Raw genomic sequence first — 22,080 nt, 5'->3', positions numbered from 1 at the left:
ATCATTCATTTGTCTTACTATTGTCATGAAGGTAATAAGAGGCGAAGAAGTACACGATCTGTCGCATAAAGGTATGTGTACGAGACCTATGGTCTTGATCGTATTCTGCCATTCCAAAACACAAAAAGCACGTGGCTGTGATACATTATAATAACTTATTTCTTTCCTGCTAGTTTCACTCATACTGTGTCAGCCTACATCCACATACTTGGGAACTTTCTTTGCTTCGATTTACCTACACGACACCTCTGTATGTACGCACCTTATTCTAAGTTCCGACTAAAGCATATACGTATCGTAATCTGGAAGTTAAAAGATGCTAAGTACATGCATGTATCACATTATGTTATCATTACATCAATATCATTGCAGGTATCAAAAATGGAAGCATATTTTCGAAAACAGAATGGACGGATCGCATCTTTTCTCTTGTCTAGCATTGTTCTTTCTTTTCTCCTTCTCCTCCTCCTCCTCCTCCTCCTCATACTCATACTCTTTGACAAAAAATAGTGAAAATATAAAAGATCAACTTCAAATTTCGCCACCCACAGAACTTAAGTGTGTACATGGAAGACACAGGCAAACAGACGCATACAATATTATTTAGAAATACCGTACACCAATAAACAAAATAATGGAAAGAGACAATATTATAACGAAGGAAAACCCAGCAAGGGGTTTGTGTTACACGTGAATGGTTTGTGAAAATAAATTGAAATTGAAATTGAAATTGAAAAAAAATAGACGCACACACACACATATAGAATCATGCACACACACGCGCATACACTCGTACGAACGTACACAATCACTATTTTTCTGTATTAGGCAGGTGTATGTGTGCGTGTGTGTGACAACAAAAAAACCGGTAGAAAGTTAGGGAAGATTCACATTCGATTCTCAGTGAATTAAATCAGGGTTGTAACTATACAGAGAACAAAAGGAATATAAGGACAGAAGACAGCTCCCACCATAACCAGCCATACCAGATGGAGGCGTTAGCAAAGTCTTCCGATAGCAGGAACCCACCACCACCGTGACCACCCCCGCTCCCTTCCTAAAACAGCTATGGGCCAGTTCCAAGGGGCAGTATTATGGGCATTATTGCATACTTCCTTGAAATATGCATTTTATTTTTGTATTTGCATCAGTAATATGGAGTAATCCATGTACAAAGTAATGTTCTTGTCATCATTTAAAAAAAAAAATATTGCTTCTAAGATGAATTCACTTGGAAGTTTTATATGATCAAAAGCTGGGCGAGTGTTCCCGATGTGCCGCTCACGTGGACGTGGGCGGCGATTTCCAGAGTATGTAGGCGCCTGCGCTGGGATGAGAGTCGGCGGAAGAGACGGTTGCAGAAGGCCCGTAGGGGGGTCTTGATTTTGTGACGGGACTTAAATCGATGTTTTTCACCCAATCCGCTGGTGAGAGTTCGGGCTGTGTGAGAAAAAAAAAACAAACAAAAAAACCCTCAATTGACAGAAAATGGAATAAATGACAACATGACGACAATGTGCATGATAGTCTCCAATCGCATCGAAAATTAACTACTCCACTGGCCCGGGGTTAGAGAGCACCGTAAGTTGTCGGTTCTGCATATAAATTCCAGGAATATTCTGAGGGTAGGGTTCGATTACTTCTATATTCCTGGTTGGCATCAACTTTTATCTCTCGCTACGTTTGTATCATGTTTAGTCAACATCTCATCAACGTCATTATCACCATTACCATAACAGTATTATCATATCAGGCGGTCACAATAATCAGAGCAAGTCCTAGCGTTAAGTATGAAATTCATTACTGTATACAGGGAGGTGGGTCCCACCTCCCTGCTGTATACTAGTTAGTACAATATAACGATATCGGTATCACAGTAACAATGCTTTCAAACACAGAAACCTGCTACTGATATGACATGTTCTTTAAAGTTATATTCAAGACTGCGGTCTAATGTCAATTTCCTAAACTTTTGTGTAATTGCTTGTCGTACTTTTTCTTCTCTCTCAACATATCTTCCTGCGTCTCACGGCATTTTTCGCAATAGTAGCCTCCTACTCATGTTTCAACTTCAAAAGTCATATTTGATATGATGTGTTTCGGTAGTTCATTTTGGTGTACGTATACATTATATTCGCATTAGATTCATATACACGCATTCTGGAGAGAGAGAGAAAAAAAGCATTGGGTGTTACTAAAACTAGAACAGCATGAATTTGTCAAAACCATCGGCACAGTTTGCACACAATATGGAGACATTCATCATGAGCTCCCTTGTGGGGACATCTATTATGAGCTCCCTTGTGGAGACTATTATATTTCATAACGATGTCAATAATTTAGTGTTTGATTTGTTCAAGACTTATTGTGGTCTAATTTCATGTCAGTATCGTTTGGGACAAATTATTCTTCAATAGCGTCCTATTCTTTTAACACAACATTAACAACAGCAACGCACATTATGATGTCAATGCCCCCCCCCCTTTTTTTTTTCGTTGAAAGTTCAGAGAGGAAACTAACTAACCTCTGCCGACGAGTCTTGAAAGTCAGGCGGTGGACCATCCGGAAGAACTCTGGAATAGATAACATTCTGGGAGGGAGAGAATGAAAAGAGTTCCTCTCAATTTATCATGCGAAATGGCACAATTAGATCAGACAGGTTTAAGAATAAAAAAAGCAACAAGACATTACGTACATTTATATACCAACTTACCAGATGAAAAGACAAGTATGTAGAGTAATTTTAGAGCAAAATGATAAGATTACAGACACAGTTTTGTCAAATTCAACTTAATATACAAATGTGAAAATCAAGGGTAAGCAAGAAAACCATTCTTAATGATACTTGGCTGTGCATTGACTAGTGCAAGGGGTTGCTATACTCCATGGAAGAGGGCATCGTGCATTATATCGGTGATAAATATGATATGTAAATATGAGGGAGCGGGGTATAATCACAAATCCTGTCTAATTAACAGCTAACTCTCTCATAACACCAGAAGAAAGACCACAAGACCCCCCCCAAAAAAAAAACAACAACAACAAAACAAAACAAAACAAAAACAAAACAAAACAAAACAAAAACAAAACAAAAGAAAGGAGATACGAAAAGAATGAGTGTGAGGAAAGAAAGAGAGTTTAAGAGACAAGAAGAAAAGTAACAGAAGAAGAAAAGAAAAAATGTGACAAGAAAGGAAATACATTAATTTTTTCAATATATGCGTTAGTTACAACAGAACTTTTCTATACAAAACGGACTCCCGCTTCTAAAGGCCTTGACTATGCCGATGAGCTTACCTCATCTACAGCAGGAATAGACGGCTTTGAAGGCGCGTCAGGAGGCACGCTCGGTCTGCGCGGGTGGCTGATGAGGCCCTCTCCGTCCAAAGAAACGTAACTCGTATCAGGCATGGGAGAGTTAAGAGGGCTATTCTGTAAGTCACTCTGTCGACGTGGTGGAAGTTGTGGGGGTGTGGGATTTTCGGTGATGTTGATCTGATGGTTGGGGGCGCTTTGCAAACGTGTTTTGTATGGGCCTGGTTGCTGTTGTAAATCATGCTTCCTCTGCGCCTTCTTCTTCATACGACAGAGCACAATCGTGCCGACCGCCAGTACGGCGAAGACGATAGCGGCGGTTACGATTGCAGTGATGCGTACGATGTCGACAGGTTCAGGAACCTTTGTTGGCTCAGGGTGCATACTGTCGACTAACATGCCACTATTAGACTCGTCTTTCGACGTCTCCGCCGAATTCGGATACATCCCCGGCCCTGTCGGACAGATATCGTCGTGCGACAAGTCCTTCACGAGGCGGCCCGAAAGCTCATTCGGGGTCGAACAAGTGGCCAGGGAGGAACTCGGCTGCTCGGCGTCCTCCGGACTCCTCTGCAGCCGGTACTTGAAAGGGGATATTGCGCAATCGCAGGTCAAGGGGTTGTCGGCCAGGTGGATTTCAACTTCCTGCGAAACAGACGATACGTTTCGCGTGGAAGTCAGTCGATTCTCCTGCAGGTACACTTTTTCCAGTTCATTGCTATAGCTCATGGCGCCCTCACCGACAGAATGGATTTGGTTGCTCGATAGATGAAGGACGCGAAGGGAAAGGAGGAATTCGAAAGATTTGGGATGCACTGTCATCAAATGATTATTGTGCAGATAAAGATGAGTAAGGCTTGTCAGGCTAACGAAGTCTCTATTTTCCAGGTGGATGATTTTGTTGAATGACAGATACAGCTTTTTAATGCTGCTGACGTACGGGAAAATACCAGTTGGCACTACAGACAGGTTAGTGTATTGGAGATCCAAGACCTCCAGGTTGTTCAGTCCATCAAATGCGAGTGGGTTGGGATCTTCTAGTGGGTTATTCGTCAAGATGAGCTGCTTGAGGCCGGAAAAATCAGCGAAACACCTGTCGGGGAGGTCCGAGATCTTGTTGCTTGAGAGAAAGAGGGTCTTCAGATTGTTGTTTTCGGTGAAAGCATCGCAAGGGGGCGAGATGAGCTGATTCTCCTTGAGCGAGAGGAAATTGAGGTTGGTCAGATTCTGGAAGGCTCCCGTCGAGATGTCCCTCACCGCGGCCCTGTCGATGAACATGTAGGACACCATGGGTAGCCCCTGCATCAGCTCCTTGCTCAGACTCGGCAGGAAGTTCTCGCTGATGATCAGTTTCCGCAGGTGGTTGCACCCAAGGAACGCCCCGACGTCGATGCTCATGTTGTTCCGCTCCAGGTAGAGGTATTTGAGACAGGTGTAGTTCCGGAAGGCGCCGGCGGGGAGCCGATCCAACCTGTTGTTCTGCATCTGAAGGGTCTTGGCCTCGTGACACTCCTGAGGGATACTCTGCAGATGACGATGCTGGCAATCGGCGTCCTTGCCCCAGTCATAGTAGTCACACACGTCGGAGCATCTCTCCGTCGTCACCCCAAGGACATCGTGGATGACGTTCATCACGACGATCAGAATGAGAATTTGCCACGTTGCCATTGGTGATAGAAGTTTGTGATTCTAAGGCTGCAGCAAGAAAGACAGATAGAAGAGAAAGAAAATGAGCAAAACAGAGAACAAATTAGATATTTCTGTTCAAATTTTGAATCTACCTCTTTATAACATTCCCTTTACCGTATTCTCTGAATGTAAGCTATCTCTGATACTCAGGGTAATGTGACTGACCTTTTGAGTTTATTTCATGGAAGGCCTTCCAGTTAAGGTCCTAACTGTAAGACACTCAGTATTTGCAGAGAGTCCTCAGCATATTCCTTACGGGGTTTATCAATATATTACTCGGGTCAGTTTGAATTTACTTCTTTATGTTGTTTCATAAGAAGCACGGGAGGCAATAAGGTTCGATCTTACTTGGATTTTTGGGGTGGACAAGAAGATGCACAAGAAATTGTGATGAAGTCGTTGATAAAGAGAAGGAATTTGAAATACGATAAGCTTAAAGGGATTTGCTAGTAACTGATCAGTTGGAATCAGTGGGAATGCTGGGGGATGATTGTTCCAACTCTTGTGGGATTCATTTAAGAGTACATTATTTATCTATTGTTGTGTGAAAATTATTTGCTTCAGAACGGTCTCATATTCAAGTAATGTGCAGTTTAATGCCTCGTCACTGTACAGGCATGCTAACCTGGAAACATATATTATATGTGAGTAATCTCTTTGAAATACAGATTGCAAATTAAAAAGAAAAGGCACTGGAAAACTTGGAGTACAATTTTACGCAATCATGCAGTCGATATTTCGAGATTTTAGCAGAGGTTTGACCTTCCTTCATGGAATTTTTACACCGTGGTGCTGCTGGAGTGAAAGAGGAAGAACGCTGTCAGAAAATTGTCAAAGACTATATTTGGAGTGATAATCGGACTGCTTTCCAGGCTCGCATGATCAAAAGGTCCGCGAGAATTCAGAGTATACAATGAAGAGCTTGCTTCCAAAAGGCGTTAAATCCATTGAAAATGACGGATTTAAATAGCGCCTTTTGGAAGAAAGCTCTTCATGAGAGAAGACAGTTTCAATAAGAAATACGATAAGGGAAATGAACCGATTCCTCCCTAAAATCGTTTATCCCATCAGCAGTTTTCTTCCTTTCATCGATTGTTTCTTCCTTCCTTCCTTCCTTCCTTCCTTTACTTTTTTTCTCTTTTTTGTGATTTTGTTCGTGCCTAGCAGTGTATACTTCCTTTTACTGATGGTAGAGCTGCAATTGTAGGGCATTGGGATCATTTGATATTGGCAATAAAAGAAAAGCTAGCCAAGCTATAAGTCACGCTGGCTAAACAGGGTGAAAGACATAGCCATCATGTCGCAAGCTGCTATCTCCCGTAACAGGCTGGTTTTTCTTAATGTGTCCGTCTCGTCAAGCATGAATGTGTTTCATTATTGCAGAGCAGCGCGACCTCCAGCCGAGAATAGGCTATTCATGTGAATTCCCCACCGATGCTGATGATCACTGCAATCTTTTCAATGCCCACAACAAGAAGGATGAGCGCCATTGTGTTATTTCACGGGGGAATAGGGAGGGGATGATACCTCAGTCGCATTCACTCGTGAGGTAATTTTCTGTATACCTCAGGGTGAGCGATACATTTTTACCCACAGTCAGTGAACTTCCCTATTTTATTACGCTATCACTCTTGTATTGTTGACATCATCCCTTTCCTACATTCTGTATATCTGTCGTAAGAATACAATGACTCACATCTATCAAGATATCTCTTAAATCTGAGATTGTGATTTAAAGCACACAAACACTAACACAGAGTGCAACGTTTGATAAATGGCGCCATTCTTCGGGCAATGCGGTAGAATGGCAGCATAAAGGTTGTTTACTGATTTTGTACTCCACACTACTTTTACACAAAGCGCATTAACTTCTGTGCTAAATTGCACCCGCTATGAACCCACCCACCCCCACACACCCCCTTCAATAAATAGCCTTATAACAAGACTGAGAGTTACATTGAACATCTTGCCTATCGCCTTTAAAACATTGTCATATATTTAGCTTTAAAAAAACACTAAACAATCAAGAGGACGGGGAGATTGCCTCGTATTATTTTGCAATAAATTAACATGTATATTGTATTAATTGTTTACATGAAAAAGAAAAAAAAGTAAAAAGATTGAAAAAAAAATCCTAGTTTCCGTCCCGACGGAGATCTGTGTGTGTCAATCGTGTTTTGCATCAATATCATGCTGGAATCATCTTGGTTGAGGAGGAAGAAACATCCCGTGGCATTAATCATTCACTTTTTTAACCCTCACTTATGCTATTCCACCCTCCATCCACTCCCACTCCCCCCCCCCCCCCCCCCCCCCCCCCCCCCCCCCCACACGGGACTCCGTATTACTCCCTTCGTTCTGCTCCAGTATAGCTATGATGTTGTTCCATGTTATCATTGAACATAGTTTGGGGATGTCGTGGCTGCACGTTGGCCAACTTCACAATGGGTTTTATATCACAGTGCATCTCATGTTCCTTGCGAGGTGAGAGGTCGACCTTTTCGTTGCTAGTGGCAACCGGTTAAGATGCACCAATCCCTCTCCTCTCCTCCTCCCCCATCCTCCCATCTCTTCGTCTCGTGGTTTTCCCCAACCGTCATTTCCCAACACTTGAATCAGTCACCTGGCATGCCTGGAGGTGAAAAGAGAACCTGCATGCCTCAACCAAGGAGGTGAGAGGTCACAGAGGTCACCTCCCTGCCAAAACTGCTCATGAGCAAAATGCCCAAGACCTCGTCAACTTTGCACATTCTCATCAGGAAATAATGTTGTTGTCTGAGACACAGAAGGTTCGGTCCTATATATACGGAATATGTCTGCACGAACCAAAGCTGAAGTTTGCGTGCAAACAGAAGTGAAAGGTTCATTAAAACGGTCCCTGGAACGGGAAGATGTGAGATTTTAATGTTTCCCGTGCTTTCAGGAAGCAGCGAAATTTGTTCCAATTTTAGGATGTCAAACAGACCGGGTGATGATATCATCACATTACAAGTTTCACATTATATTTATGTAGGCCTATTATATTCGTTATTCTATTTTTCATTTACATACAGTTACACAGAATGGTATTACATCCTTCTTTCAGGCAGGTCGTTTATCAATTATTACGGTGTTCTAACAACATAGTAACAGTGACTTACGAACTAGGGGGAGATGGTTTGACGCTTCCTTATCTGTTGACCAGACAACAAAAAGTCAGGGCATGCTACTGAGGTACTCTGGTAAGGGTCTGTGACTTTCAAACGGAGTTCCCCAGTTCGAGTCCTGCCTGGCGCTTTATGCAACCTTAGACGAGATGTTTTGTTTTATTTTGTTTTGTTTATTTTTTTTCAACACACAATGTCCCCATCCCCATTCGACAAAGGTGTAAATAGTGAGTAGTATTTGGCAATTCCCAAGAAATGATCATGGCAGAACCTTCTGATGGAAGAGCGGTGCTTTGACACAGATGGGGCTACCCTGGATATAAGAACACTATGGTTACATTATCGCGTCGTTAAACTGTAAATTCGAGGGGGGAAAATCCAAAGTTCTCTTATCCTATGTATGATTTGAGAGAATCCTCTACCAATTTGTTTATTTGCTTTTAATCTAATATTGTCACCCATAACAAGAGCATGAAGTGGTATTGCATTTTATTTCCAAGGTTTTGTCTTTCACGATTCCATGCACCGTAAATCTCAATAGAAAGGAAGACGAAAGAAATCCCACCAAACAAACAAATTGAATAGACAGAACATGAAAGGATCTGCTAAACTAAGCTAAAAATGTAAACGCGAGCGGAATAAACTGCAGCAGAGCATGTCTTTTCCTCTATTTTGTCACGCAACATCCCAGCAAACTAACAACCTATATTATAGCATCTCCATGAACTTTGTCCTCGCAGTTAAGGTTCATGTGAGGCAAGTCGATTGTATGCAAATATTTCTTCCTTTTTCATTTTGCGTTTTGTTTATTTGGGTGTTTTTTTTTTGGCAAAGGGGAGTGTCAGCCTTGATCTGCTACCCATAAATCAATGTCTATCTCGGAGGGAGTATTTGCGCAGAATGTAAGAGCAGGGACCCTGGTTGTAGAGGGAGTGGTTTATGGAGATTTTGGTGTGAAACCAAGTGAGAGAAAAAAATGATTCTTAAGGAAATAACTGTTATATCTTGGACGCCTCTGACAACTAAGGAGGTCACCTCCCTGGACAACTTAAGGAAGCAAATTGAGTGGACATCATGAACATATTCCCAAATTATGTTACTTTTATTTTTCTGTTTAGAGATGAAGAAGGAAGAGACACTTTCGGTGAATGTTGATCGAAACAACAGGAACGAATCTTTAGTTTTGTTTAATGCCAAATGCCGCCCTCTCTCGAGATCTTTTTTTATATATGATAAAACGATACCAAGAAAATAAACAACAAAACAGATCAAATTTTCACTTACCAAGAGAGGCTCCCATTTTTTAGACCTATTACAAATTCACTTCAAAGCCATATGTTAATATTGTTGCCTCCTGAGGGAGATAAGATGAGTTCTTTTTTCCATATCCCATAACTGGAGATTTGAATTGTTGTACTCTCTGCTGACTTCTTGAAAAGAACAAAGGATCAGAATTGAGAAAGGAATTTGTTTGTACGTGTTGCTAACGTGAGCGTGAAATAACCAAAGAAACCAACCAAAACTGATCCGTATATAGTTGTTTTGATCACATGTATTCTTTGAGCAATACACTGTGAGTGATTGGAGATGCCTGTCCTTCTATCCCTCCAACGCGTCTGCGCCACTCCTAAAAAGCCATAATATTTGCTCTCCTTTCAACTTATATAACTTATAAGTGTTTTCGCCAGAACCAAGCTGTCTATGGTATACGTGATATTTACACTGCGTCTACCACACTCTAAATGCGCCTGTTTGTTTTCATGGAGCAGTTACAGGAGAGGATTGAGAATAAATGTTACCCCCCAAAACAGTAATCTTACGCAGTAGGTCAAGGAACCCTCTACCAGAAACCTCAACGATCAAAATAACAACATAAACAGAAGGATACAACAAAGACAGAATGTCGACCCATGTCTGACACATTAAAACAAAGAAGACAAACGAGTTGACCTGCCTGCCAATCAGCGATCAGCATACTTTGACAAAGATAAAGAGAGACTTCATTTGTAAAAAAAATCCACCCCTTTCGGCATCGATCCGCATATACGCGTATAAACGCGTTATAAATGGCAAGGAAATTCTGCGCTAGACAGGACATTTGCTCCTGCGACAGATGCTCCATTCTCATCTCCTCCAAGGAGTTTGGGTTAGGGTTGTGATAAGGTTTTAGTTTGCTGTGAGGATTAAGATTAGGGTTAGGGTTACGGTTATGTTTGTGGGTAGAATTTATGTTTTGCTTATCTCGCAGATAATTCATGGGAGCAATTGTCGCAGGAGCAAATGTCATGGAACTGATTCTGCGCAGTACCAAAAAATCACACAAACAAAAAACGATGGATGGAAATACCGCAGGGGAGAAAATCAGGAAAAAGAAGGGAGAGGCTGATGGATTAAAAGAAAACAAAATCATAATGGAATAATTATTGAACGCATAAAAAATATGAGAATCTTACTTATCAAATTATCGGACTTTCCAGCAAGAGTAATCCAGGTTTATTCCACTATGAATCCAACATTCGACGAGAAAATCGCTAAGTTTTGGGGTTGATGTTGCAGACCGCGGGTATCTTAGTGATGTTCTCCTAATGTGACAGACCTCATGAGTTGCGATGGACATTCGTGAAGTAATTATAGCAAACCTATAAAGACCCAAATCTTTAGGTCTATAAATAAACGGATATCCTTCTTCTTTTAAAACGTCATTTTAGTATAATCTTATGTTTGGGGGGAAGGGAAGAGGTAAATAATTAATCATGACGCTAAAAATAGCAAGCTGGGCCTCTGGTGGGCCATAGCAATATGCCAGCTCGGAACAATTAAAATCCGGGCTCTAGTTGAGGACCAGTGCAAAGCAATTCAGATTGGGAACAAACTTGGGAAGTACGCGGGGAAAACCAAAATATTGCACTTGATGGATTATCGAGGTCTGCGCTTGCACGCTTGCAGGCTTTGCGAAGAGCTCTTGAGCGGACTGGTTTTGCCATCCCCCAATGTCCTCTCTCAACATGTAGCAACTAAAGCCAATGACAGCTGACTTCTATGCACGCATTTGCAATCTTCGCAATCCTAGGGAGGCGTGAGCTCGACTTTCTTCCTCCCTCCAGGGCTACCACCTAGCTTCCTGCTAAAACATCAGGGCCCCATTTCATAAAATATGTTAGGATAGCAACTCTTGCTGGCATGGCAACTTGCCAGCTTACCATGACAATTGCCCTCCCAGCAAGAGTTGCTATCACATCAACTTTTTATGAAACGGGGCCCCAGGTTCCTCAGTGAAAAGTTTTTGAGCTGCAACATTGTGTCCTCCAATATGCTTTAACACAATTATCATTATAGGCCTACTTACCTGTATCAGGCATAACATTCGTTATAAAATGCTCCAACTGGAAATAGACAACTTTTTGATATACATGATATTGGCATACTGTTTTTCGAATGATCCACGTTTTACAAGCTCCGCTTTTCAGTAGATCACGCTTTTCCAGAGCAATACTTACATTAAATTATACAAACATTGATTAATTTTTGTATTTTCGCAAACAAACAAATGCCAAAGAATGCATGCTTGATGCAGAATGGAAATGGAATTAAAAACGTAGAATTCATGCAACCACTTTATTCTAAACTTTTCTCACTTTTTAGTGTATACATTCGACATGGCATTGCTTTATATCTTAACTTACAACGTATACGCGTACGTCTTCCTCAATTAATGTAAAATACCTATTGATACAACACAAAATGTGTGTTAATTTTACAAACACTGAAGCCGAAAACTTTTATGTCCTTGTATCACTGTGAAACGCAGTCTAAATAAAACTCTAAAACTGTATACTGAACAACAATGTTATTGACATTAATGATATAATAATTACAATATACCGCTAACACAATAACAACACTAAAATATGCTTGAACATTGAACAGTCACATCAACACCCACACCCACCCACACACACTCCCTCCTTCTCTTTCTGTAGAGGCCTATTATGATTATGTACACTGAAAGATAGGGAGAGACGGAGAGAGAGGGGGGAGAGGAGTAGAATTTATTTTGTTCTTCAAAGGATAAACATTATGTTATGAAAAAAAATAAATGTCCCTATATTCGGTCGTCCTAGTTGTAAATATACATTCGGAAAACGAAAGCAGGAAAGCGTTGTTACACGGTTACGTTATGGTTTTTAAGGTCTTATGAAACTGATAATGGATAACAATATTTGATATCCAACTCGGTAATGAGCATTTAGAATTGCATATAGTATAAGCCTAGATAACGACATGAACGATACACATGTCCTTATAGATAGGCCCTATCTGAAATGGACTTTGAGTTGTTAGAAAAAACCCTCAAGAACATCTGATAATGTAAATAGAATACTAGCTATCAAACACTTTAACGACACTGTTTACGTCAGCCAATATCAAACGGGACAGGTCAGAATGAGTCCCCATGTAGTAAAACCCGTACAATATTTAGACAAAGGATGTCGTGACGGCGTGTAATAATTATATAAAAATATGTATAGGTAATAAACAGAATTATTTGCAGAAAAACAAAGAAGATAATTAGACAGCGCACTTCAGACCTCATTCAGCGATGGAGTCAAAAGGTAAGTCGTGATGAAAAAATGATATCTTATGAAAGACAGGTCATAGAGCTAGATCAAAACATTTTCATATTACGTATTACTATTCATTGTTTAGCATGTTTAGTATCTAAAGTGTTTGTGTACATCATAGTATTGTTTGTTTTCAATTAATGATGCTCTGTGCGCTCTAATAGTAAAGTGAAGCAAAGATGCAGATGCTGTATACTTGAAAATTCTTCAAATAGCAAAAGGAGACTTGTTCAAACTCCTGTCGGTCCCTTATGTTTGAGACAACTGATAACTGATATTTCGTACACAAATCATACAAAAACATGTATCCATTTGCTCCATTTTTTCATTTTGGCACACCTATGGCAAGCTATATATAGATGGGGGAGAACAGTGTTAGCATGGTTACGAGAGTTGTTTCTTCTGATAAAATTCTACTAGGCAGAAGACACACAAACACACATAAACAAACATTAAGTTATCGCCATCAAGAACTGGTCAACCTAGAGTCAGAGCGTAGTTTGTCGTGGCAAACTAATGGTTTCCCAGAACATGTCCCTAAACCTTTAGACAAACAGAACCTAACTTAATGTAAACCCGTACATGTGTGTTGGCACAAAGATCAGGGTACAAACATCACGAACGATAAATTTGAGGAAAGCGACAAATATTGACGAATTTTCGATGAAGCTAGGAGGGAGGGGATCATTATACCCCGAGATTCCCCTGTCAAGTCCGACAATTGGAGAGGCTGCTGAGAATGAGGGCATAAAATGGGAGCCACCTAATAACAGGCTCAGAATATGGGAGGAATACAACTTTATCGGTCAACATGACAATAAACCTGAAGAGCAGTCGCCTAAGCTTTGTTCAAATAGCATGGCTGGCTATTTTGAACAAAAACACAGCTTTGCCATCGAGACATCATTTTCAGCCTACACTTATAACCTTCAAAATGTTAAACAGAAGTAAAGATAGCGCGTGATATGACATGTGATATAAATACAATATTGTATATATATAATATATATATATATATATATATATATATATATATATATATATATATATATATATATATAAAATCATATGAAGGGAGGTAGAAAGGGAGAGAGAGAGACCAAACCTACAAATATTGAACAACAAATATTGATCAAGCAAATAATACTGGTAGTATACAATAGATCGAGCAAAGTGTAAGAAAGGGCGAATCACTTAGGTGTGGAGCACACCTCATGTACGGACACGTGAATTCGACCAGGGAGGTGAGACTTCAACGCTTTGTTTTGAAGCGAGTTCACTGAGGCGCCCCTAGAAAACGCCACTGGACAAACACACACAACAATAGACACGGAAAATTGGAGGGAAAGTGTGTTTCCTCTCCGTGCATGACATCTGCATTGCACTACAATGTGGTTCCATGGTACTATCACCGAACTACTACCAACTCAAAACGTATCCCAAGCTGTAGCATACTAGTAGTTAAACTTCGTTCTTAAGCAGGGCTTTGGTTCAATATTCATCAAAGTAAAGCCAGGACTCGTAACTTTAATCAAAAAGATTGATCGTGAGCTTAGTACATACATTAAAAAAACCCAACTATTATTAGTCATAGACAAGAGTATAATACACACACACACACACACACACACACACATATAGATGTATATATATATATATATATATATATATATATATAGGCCTACATATATATATATATATATATATATATTTATATACATATATAGGCCTATATAATTTAGATATTACAATATTTACATTTATGTTTATATCCATTTAGAGACTTATATGATTTGTGTTTACATCTATATTCCATATCCATATTCATATTCATATTTAAACATACATATATAAAAACATATGCATAGGCCTATATACAAGAGTAATGATCCCTAGATGAATGAAACTATTAAACCTCTAACTCATTACGTGATGGCCCACACGCTGTTCTTCGTTTCACTCTCACTACTAACTATATCCTGCCCCACTCTCTTCCTTGAAATGTGTATCAAATTGAATTTAATGCGTTTCGTCTTCAACTGAAATCGAAGCCACTTAGTGTTTCCCCTATGTGCATAAAGTTTGTGTGAGAATAGACACCCGATTCTTGATCTTTATAGTTTGAGTAGGACTCGGAACATTAAGTTCACTGAAAAAAAAAGGGTGAAACAGAATCAGCAATATTAGATCAATTTTTCATGCGTCTTCCTCGCTTGGTGATTATTTATGACGTCACACCTCACACAAGTTAACAATTTTATACCTTGGCAAAATAACGCTCTCAATCATACTGTGAAGGTTCCTCTAGGCTTAACCAACGCTGCACACTCGCACCGGTCCGACGGTCCCTGACCAGTAAGAATCACTGCTGAAAACTTTAGAGATTTATTAGCCTGATTTTGTCTGTCTGTTTGTTTGTTTAACTGAACCTTTTTTCACAATGCCCTTTCTTTTGTTCCAGGTCCCACACAGGTCTGTCGCATAATTTTCTACAGATACTGCTTGCATTCTCGAAATCAAGGCTCGATATGGTTTTGACCAAGGCCTATACAGGCTTGGACTTTGGGGTCTGGGTCTGGCCTGGGTTCGGGTTATACTTAGGGGTCTGGAATCGGTCTAGGCTCGAGTTAGGTTTTAGCGATGAATTACATAGGCCTATATCATGCGCGCCTCCCAGCTCAGCTTGGGTCAAGCTTGCATGGGCTAGACTGGGTCAGGATTGGGCTAGACTGGGTCAGGCTTAGGCTAGACTGGGTCAGGATTGGGCTAAACTGGGTAAGGCTTTGCTAGACTGGGTCAGGTTTGGGCTAGACTTGATCAGGCTTGGAGTAGATTAGGCTGAGCCTACCCATTATGAGACCAACAGTAACAACAACAAAAAGCGCCCAGTGACTCGTTACCAGGCATTCAAAACACTGCCTCGATGGGCTCAGCATGTCGAAATCAGTCGTGTCGTATCATTGATTGATTGATTGCTTGCTTGATTGATTTATTGAAATGGTCTATTGATGACAACATGGTCCCGACCAAAGGTCGAATTATTTCAATACAGTTTTACATCACATGAATGAAACATGAAATTGATCCAAACAGCTCCCAATTATTGAAATGAATACATTCATGATAAAACAAAATGTAACATATGAATTAATTTATGGAATATGAAACATTATATTTGAGGGACATCCCGAGAAGGATATTGCACTAAGTATGTATTGTGAAATGCTTGCGCAATATACAGATGAACAAAACATTTTGTCAATCACTATGGCACTCAATGGAACAACTAAATGGAACAACTCAAACGGAAGAATAGGCATGTATTATGTTCAGTGAATTCAGACATTGAAAATAATCATCACAAAACAGCTGAGATTCAATTACCACTCTTTTGAAAAAAAAAGAACAGGGGGGCGTTTCATCAACGAGTTCGTCGGAGGTTTTCACCGACAAATTTGCTATCAGCCAATCAGACCCAAGGATTTTGGTAGCTTTTAACAGTTGTCAGTGTAAATCACTGACAAATAATATCTCATAGGAGGTCATACGTGACAATCATTGTCACGACTAACTTTTTCCTTCTTGAGCTTATGTCTAAAACATAATCTTACTGTATATGATACATGTTTGACTTTTACAATGGAAATAAAGCAAACAATAATATGCAAAAAATACACGTGAGCATATCAACTTCCTCACATTACTGTAGAATCTACTTCCTCGTAGATTCTTCATATTTCACATGTTTAATTTTCTTAAATGCTGTATTTGACAATGCATCCATGCATCTGTATTGTTATGTTTATGGTTTATTTGTTGAAATGTGGAATATGGAAAAATTAAAAAACAAACAAACAAAATTCAAAGCTTTCTCGTTTTTGTCTGATTTTGTGAAAATCTATTTGAAATATACTAGTACACCATCTTCAAAGTTTATATATCTATCTATCTATCTATCTATCTATCTATTTATATCTAAATCATCAAACCATTTAATCAGTAACGAAAGGTGGCTGATTACTTCGTTATAATCCCCCTCTCGTTATTGCTCGTGTATAAATCCGACGTAACATTATACGTTTATAGTCTTGATGGTTCGCAGTGGTGCGTGACTGACTAGACACAAGGTAATCGCCTATTCTACAGTCAAACCTGCCTTTTATAGCGGCCACCTGTCTGTAACGGCTACTCTAATCGTCTCTCTTGGGTGGCCGCTAGAGACAGGTTTGACTGTGATCGTTACCGACAGGTGTTTCATACCATACTATACCATAACATACCATACCATACTATACCATACCATACCATACCATACCGTACCATACAATACCACACGATACCATTCCATACCATATTATACCAGACCAGACCAGAGGGGTATTATGTTGTGTTAGCAGGAGTAAAGCGTATGAACTGCCTTTACGTCATGCACAAAAACTTTCCCCGCGAGTTGTCCTTTCGAAACCATGCACTTTCCGATTTGAGCAACCTCATGACTAGCAGAGCTTCCGAGTTGCTTTCCTTCCTTCCTGCGTTGTTTGGTTTAATTTCTCTTTTTGGTTTTGACTGAACATTGCTCAGTTTAGAATGATGTCATTTCATGGAGCTGAAAGTGATGGGTTAAAAAAAAATAACTTAAAGGGATGATATAGTTTTGATTGAGATGGGGGATTCGGATTTCAACATTTTTGAGAAATAATGAGAGACCTCTTCTGAAATATGAAAGAGCATACAATTCTAAAAGGAATACAAAGTTTATTTGATGATAATCGGTTCTGAAATGGATGAGATATCGAAAAAGAAAGAGGTCCTAGTCAAGGTGGGTCCAACCTCATTACTAGAACCTCTTTGTTACAACATAGCCATTTCAACACCAATTTTCATTTAAAAAAAATGAATTCCTCCTAAGAATTTTATGCTCCTTCATATTTTATAAGATAGTTCTCATTATCTCACAAAAAAGTTGGAAAAATTTGGAAGCCCCATTTCAACCAAAATTGTATACCAACTCTTTAACACGTTTAAGTGATGACTTTCGTTTTTAAGTTCATAGAATTTCCATTTGTGTCATCTATCTTGTGGTACACTCGTGACAGAAAAGTTTCAAAGAAGGGACGGTGTGTTAAAGTTAAATTTATAATCCATTAAGAGCTCTTCATTATTCATTACAGAGAAACAATCTCTCTGGAGCAAATAATCTTATATGTTGTTTCGAAAGAGAAAGCCCACTTTATTCAAGTTGACTTGGGTAAATATGACACAGGTACTCAAACCACTGTCAGTGTCAACACAGACTAATTAATTACAACATGTGTGAAATCCTGATAAAAAGGATGTACATATTATTTTGTAACTATACACTGATATCAATCGTTGTCACACATGCATAAGAGATGATGATGCCTTGGCTATTTAAAACGAAAACAACTTTAACTTTTTACAAACTCGTTCCTTTAATAGAATTGACATGAATCAAGATGAAGATCCTTGCATTAAATCATTGTTAAATTGTAACAAGTTAATAATGATTATTTCTCACTCTCTGTCTATAGCTCTCTCTTGTTTCTCTCCTGGAGTTTGGTATCGTTGCTAAATTATTAACAAAGTTTATGTGTGGGGTCCTTTTTTTTTCAAAGCAATGGAACAACGAATTTTTATACTTGGCTTCACTGATGTCAAGAACTTACAGAGTTGACATTTCTCAATCGTGTCGTAAGTTTGACAGCTGCAATGGATGAAATATCTATAAACAAAAATTGAATTGAGGCAGGCAACAACGAATTATGTCTCTTGAATTGAATTTACATTGTGAGATTAACTTTATTTTTCTCACTCCGATCGAGTCGATAATACTACTTTCTCTTTCGTGATCTCCGACTCAAATAAGACAATTATATCGAGTCACTACACAGCACATGAAGAACAAGTATAGCCAGAGCAAGTGCAAAGCGAAATACAATTCCTGTTTTGATATACTCATTATTCTGGCATGTCTGACAAGTCAGTGTAAAATAAATTTCTTATTTCCCCTTGAGCTCATACACACTCAAACGAACATACAATAATATAAATGCACATGCGCACACGGAATGATATGCATTCGTGATAATATGTAGATAATACTCTCAATATACTACATACGGGACCATAAACGTTATTATACATTTGAAAATTCTGTGCAATATACACTTCTATTGCCCAAGACGAGAAGTAGTGAGGCATCAGTCTGTGAACAGACAGAGTTATAAGTATAATGCCTTCTCTATAAGACAGAATCCAGAGGCGCGAACAACAAATGTGTCATCATGCAAAGGACAAAGGAAATGGGCAGACACAAAAGAAATTCGGAGAGACAGGCAGATGGGGGGGGGGGGGGGGCATGTGAGAGTGATGGTCAACTTCACTGTTAACATAACTTGATAAATATAATTATACCCCACTGGACTTCAAGAGAGGCACATGCATGGAACAGAATCTCTCTCAGACAGACCGCAGCCTATAGGACGGCAGAAAAGGAGTCATTTCTGTAGTCAGTCAAACTTAATTGAATGATTGAGAGCATTAACATGGAGCTTCCATGAAGACCAGATCATGCAAGAGGCAGTGAGACCAGGGAGGTGGAAGAGAGATGAGACTGATGATGAAACCGACGATGACGGCGGAAGATACAGAAAGACAAACAACAGATAAAAAAGAGAGAAAAGATAGATTAGAGAAACGGAGACCGAATGAGAGTTAGTGTGTAAGATAAACTATACGAGTTAATTCTGTAAATATCAGCAAAGAAAATGAGCGAGGTAATTAAGAGAACGAGAAACACCGTTTGTTTTTCTGTTTATGATCGAAATCATTGGTGGTTCTAGTGTTGATAGTGCAGAGGTAAGTAGACGATAGAAGTTAGGAATGTAATTCCGTCATGTATATTCCAACTGGAAGCCATCGGGGAAAAGTTCCATAATGAGAATTATAAAGAGGAGAAACTGGATTGAGTAAAGCTGGAATCGGTTGTTACGAGTTAGTTGACAGAGAAAAGAAACGCAGGATGACGGGGAATGGAGCATAGCAGTGAGTGCGTTTGGCTCGTGACTGAATGATTATAGAAATGAAGTCACCTCGTGTACGGTAAATTCTGCTTTCTGAGCTAGGTCCTTCTTTCAGCTGATGATCTCCTCTAGACCAGTGTGGAATCTTGGGTGTCCTGTATGATTCACACAGCTGGTCCTAGCCTGTGGTGACTAACAACAAGCTAAAGCCTGCCACGATACCAAGTCTCTCGTGTCTGGATGACTCACATGCAAGTGAAGAAGATGTGCAGTCCTCGGTGTAGCTATAAACAAAGCTGTTTCCTGGTCCTGGGTACTTGGGGCGACGCACGGTAGAATCTGCGGAGTGCATTGTGCAGCTCCTGTAGAGCATGCACGACCCGCTTTTTTCCCCGACCTCCCGAGATCCAATAGGCGTGGATCCATAACGTATAGGATACAACCAATACTAACAAAATAGTAGTAGTCCTCACTGCCCACACTGGTATTCCCATCAGGCACGCTCATCTTCTGTATAGCTATAGACAACGGTTAATTGTATATCTTTGTACTTTGCAAAGTAAAGAGTAACTGAAACATAAATGAAAACAAACGGATCGATTTCTGCACAGGACAAGCATTGGCTGGGTTTTTGCGAGTATAGAAAGCGCAAATGGAATTGATGATGGACAATGCTATAGTTGTTATGATGATGATAATGATGATGATGATGATGACAACATTACCAAGAACAACACCAATAACATGATGGCAATGATAACAAACATAGTGCTATTAATATTGATAATATCCGACGTAAGAATGATAAAGGCAGTAACACAAGAGAATGAATATACCCAATGATGACAATTATGTGTCATTATGATAGAAGCATAACTTGTGATCTGATAAACATTTCATTTTTAAGTCTAAAAAAATGTGGCATCAGAAAAGAACTTACACCATTATGTTTTCTTAACTTTCCATAATCATATACATGAAAAGAGTCAAAGCTTCAACTGTCTATCATGTTCAGTTTTGTTCAAGTTTTGCACTGACCTGGTGATCCTACATTCCAGGAAGCAAAACCACTTAGAAATATTAGGTCATTAGGATTAAGTTTTGTTTTGTCATCACAGTCGTTACATTGGGCATTTTCTGTTTGTGTTTTAAAGAATAAGACAGAATTAAGAGTTTGAATAGCCTTTATCTGAAAGGCGGGTGCTTTGATAGGATAATAAAAATCTATAAAATTGATACTCGCTAACATGATCAGTCTGCCAGTGAACATTCTGTGCAACCTGGCAGGATCTTTGGAAGAGGGCTGTTGATACTATTAAAGTACTTACCTTGGACAATCTAGAAAAAAATTTCATTATTATCATCATCTTTATCATAGTTGATTTGATTTTGATTAGACAATATTTTCCAGTGAATTGATAGAAGAGGTGTGATTATCCCTCTATGAGGTCTACTTTGAATATTAGAAATATAGAACATGAATTTTGAAGGACGCGTATTATCATTTGACCCAACAGTACCCTCGCTTATCAGCCAATGAGAAGGGACACCCGGGCCACTCGCTAAATGCGTGCTTCCCTGGGATTCCCAAAGCCTTTATATTTAGATGTTCTTTGTACACATTCATTGCGCATGAGCATGTCACACAAAAGATATCGCTCGTAGTCCCAATTTCCCCCTGCTAGTTTGTGTACAGCCTCACATCATGCATGAACACTATTTCACCCCCCCCCCCCCATACACACACAAACAAACTCAACCAATGGCTGTCGACAACGTATATGGGTAGCACTGCATGTAAATATCTGTCAAAAAAGCCATTGTGCGTTGAAGAATAGGTTTCATGGTTGGTTGGACCGTTTATCGTTTACCTTCTGCTGAAATCGCACATCGGAATAAAGGACGGGGTTTCCCATACTGGCCCCCGTAAACGATCCCGCGAAAAACACAGTACAAAAGCTCTTTCTTTTCATTTTATTAGGTGATCCGAGTATCCTCTCGGATCACCTTCTGTATCTGTACGGATTCTTTGTTCTTCTTCTTCTTCTTCTTTCTTTATTTCTGGACAAAAGTTGTGTATCTACGTACTCAGAAAGTACTCAGAGTATCAACTTCAAACTCATACCATATATGTATCATGTCCCAAAGACGACAAATCTAATGTATCATTGTGATTGGTTGATCGTGACGTCACTATGACGTCATTATATGAAAACACATTCTCAATCATATCTCATTAATGGAATGGAGTTTTTCAATGAAATT

At 39.5% G+C, this 22,080-nt stretch overlaps 1 protein-coding gene across 1 annotated transcript; it reads right to left on the bottom strand.

The window, feature by feature from the left end:
- Positions 1 to 865: 865 nt before the first annotated feature.
- On the bottom strand, positions 866 to 20,123 carry LOC139729040 (uncharacterized). The gene is made up of 4 exons (XM_071639965.1): positions 19,885 to 20,123; positions 3,298 to 5,010; positions 2,525 to 2,590; positions 866 to 1,440 (listed from the first exon to the last, which is right to left on the bottom strand). Exons 2-4 carry the CDS (start codon positions 4,981 to 4,983, stop codon positions 1,282 to 1,284), a joined length of 1,911 nt encoding a protein of 636 aa, XP_071496066.1. The 5' UTR covers positions 4,984 to 5,010; positions 19,885 to 20,123; the 3' UTR covers positions 866 to 1,281.
- Between the last annotated feature and the right edge of the window lie 1,957 nt (positions 20,124 to 22,080).

The sequence above is a fragment of the Diadema antillarum genome, unplaced genomic scaffold (genome assembly GCF_040938485.1).
Source record: "Diadema antillarum isolate AM-2024a unplaced genomic scaffold, OU_Dant_1.0 seq00000217_RagTag, whole genome shotgun sequence".
Lineage (NCBI taxonomy): Eukaryota > Metazoa > Echinodermata > Echinoidea > Diadematoida > Diadematidae > Diadema > Diadema antillarum.
Note: the sequence above shows the minus strand (reverse complement) of the source record. Positions and strands in the feature narration are given on the sequence as shown.

Excerpts from the sequence above, each read along its gene's own strand:
- LOC139729040 (XM_071639965.1), bottom strand. The coding sequence starts at position 4,983 with ATGGCAACGTGGCAAATTCTCATTCTGATCGTCGTGATGAACGTCATC. Across the intron at positions 2,591-3,297 it reads CTATTCCTGCTGTAGATGAG|AATGTTATCTATTCCAGAGT; the intron begins GTAAGCTCATCG and ends TCTCCCTCCCAG. Across the intron at positions 1,441-2,524 it reads TTCAAGACTCGTCGGCAGAG|CCCGAACTCTCACCAGCGGA; the intron begins GTTAGTTAGTTT and ends TTTCTCACACAG.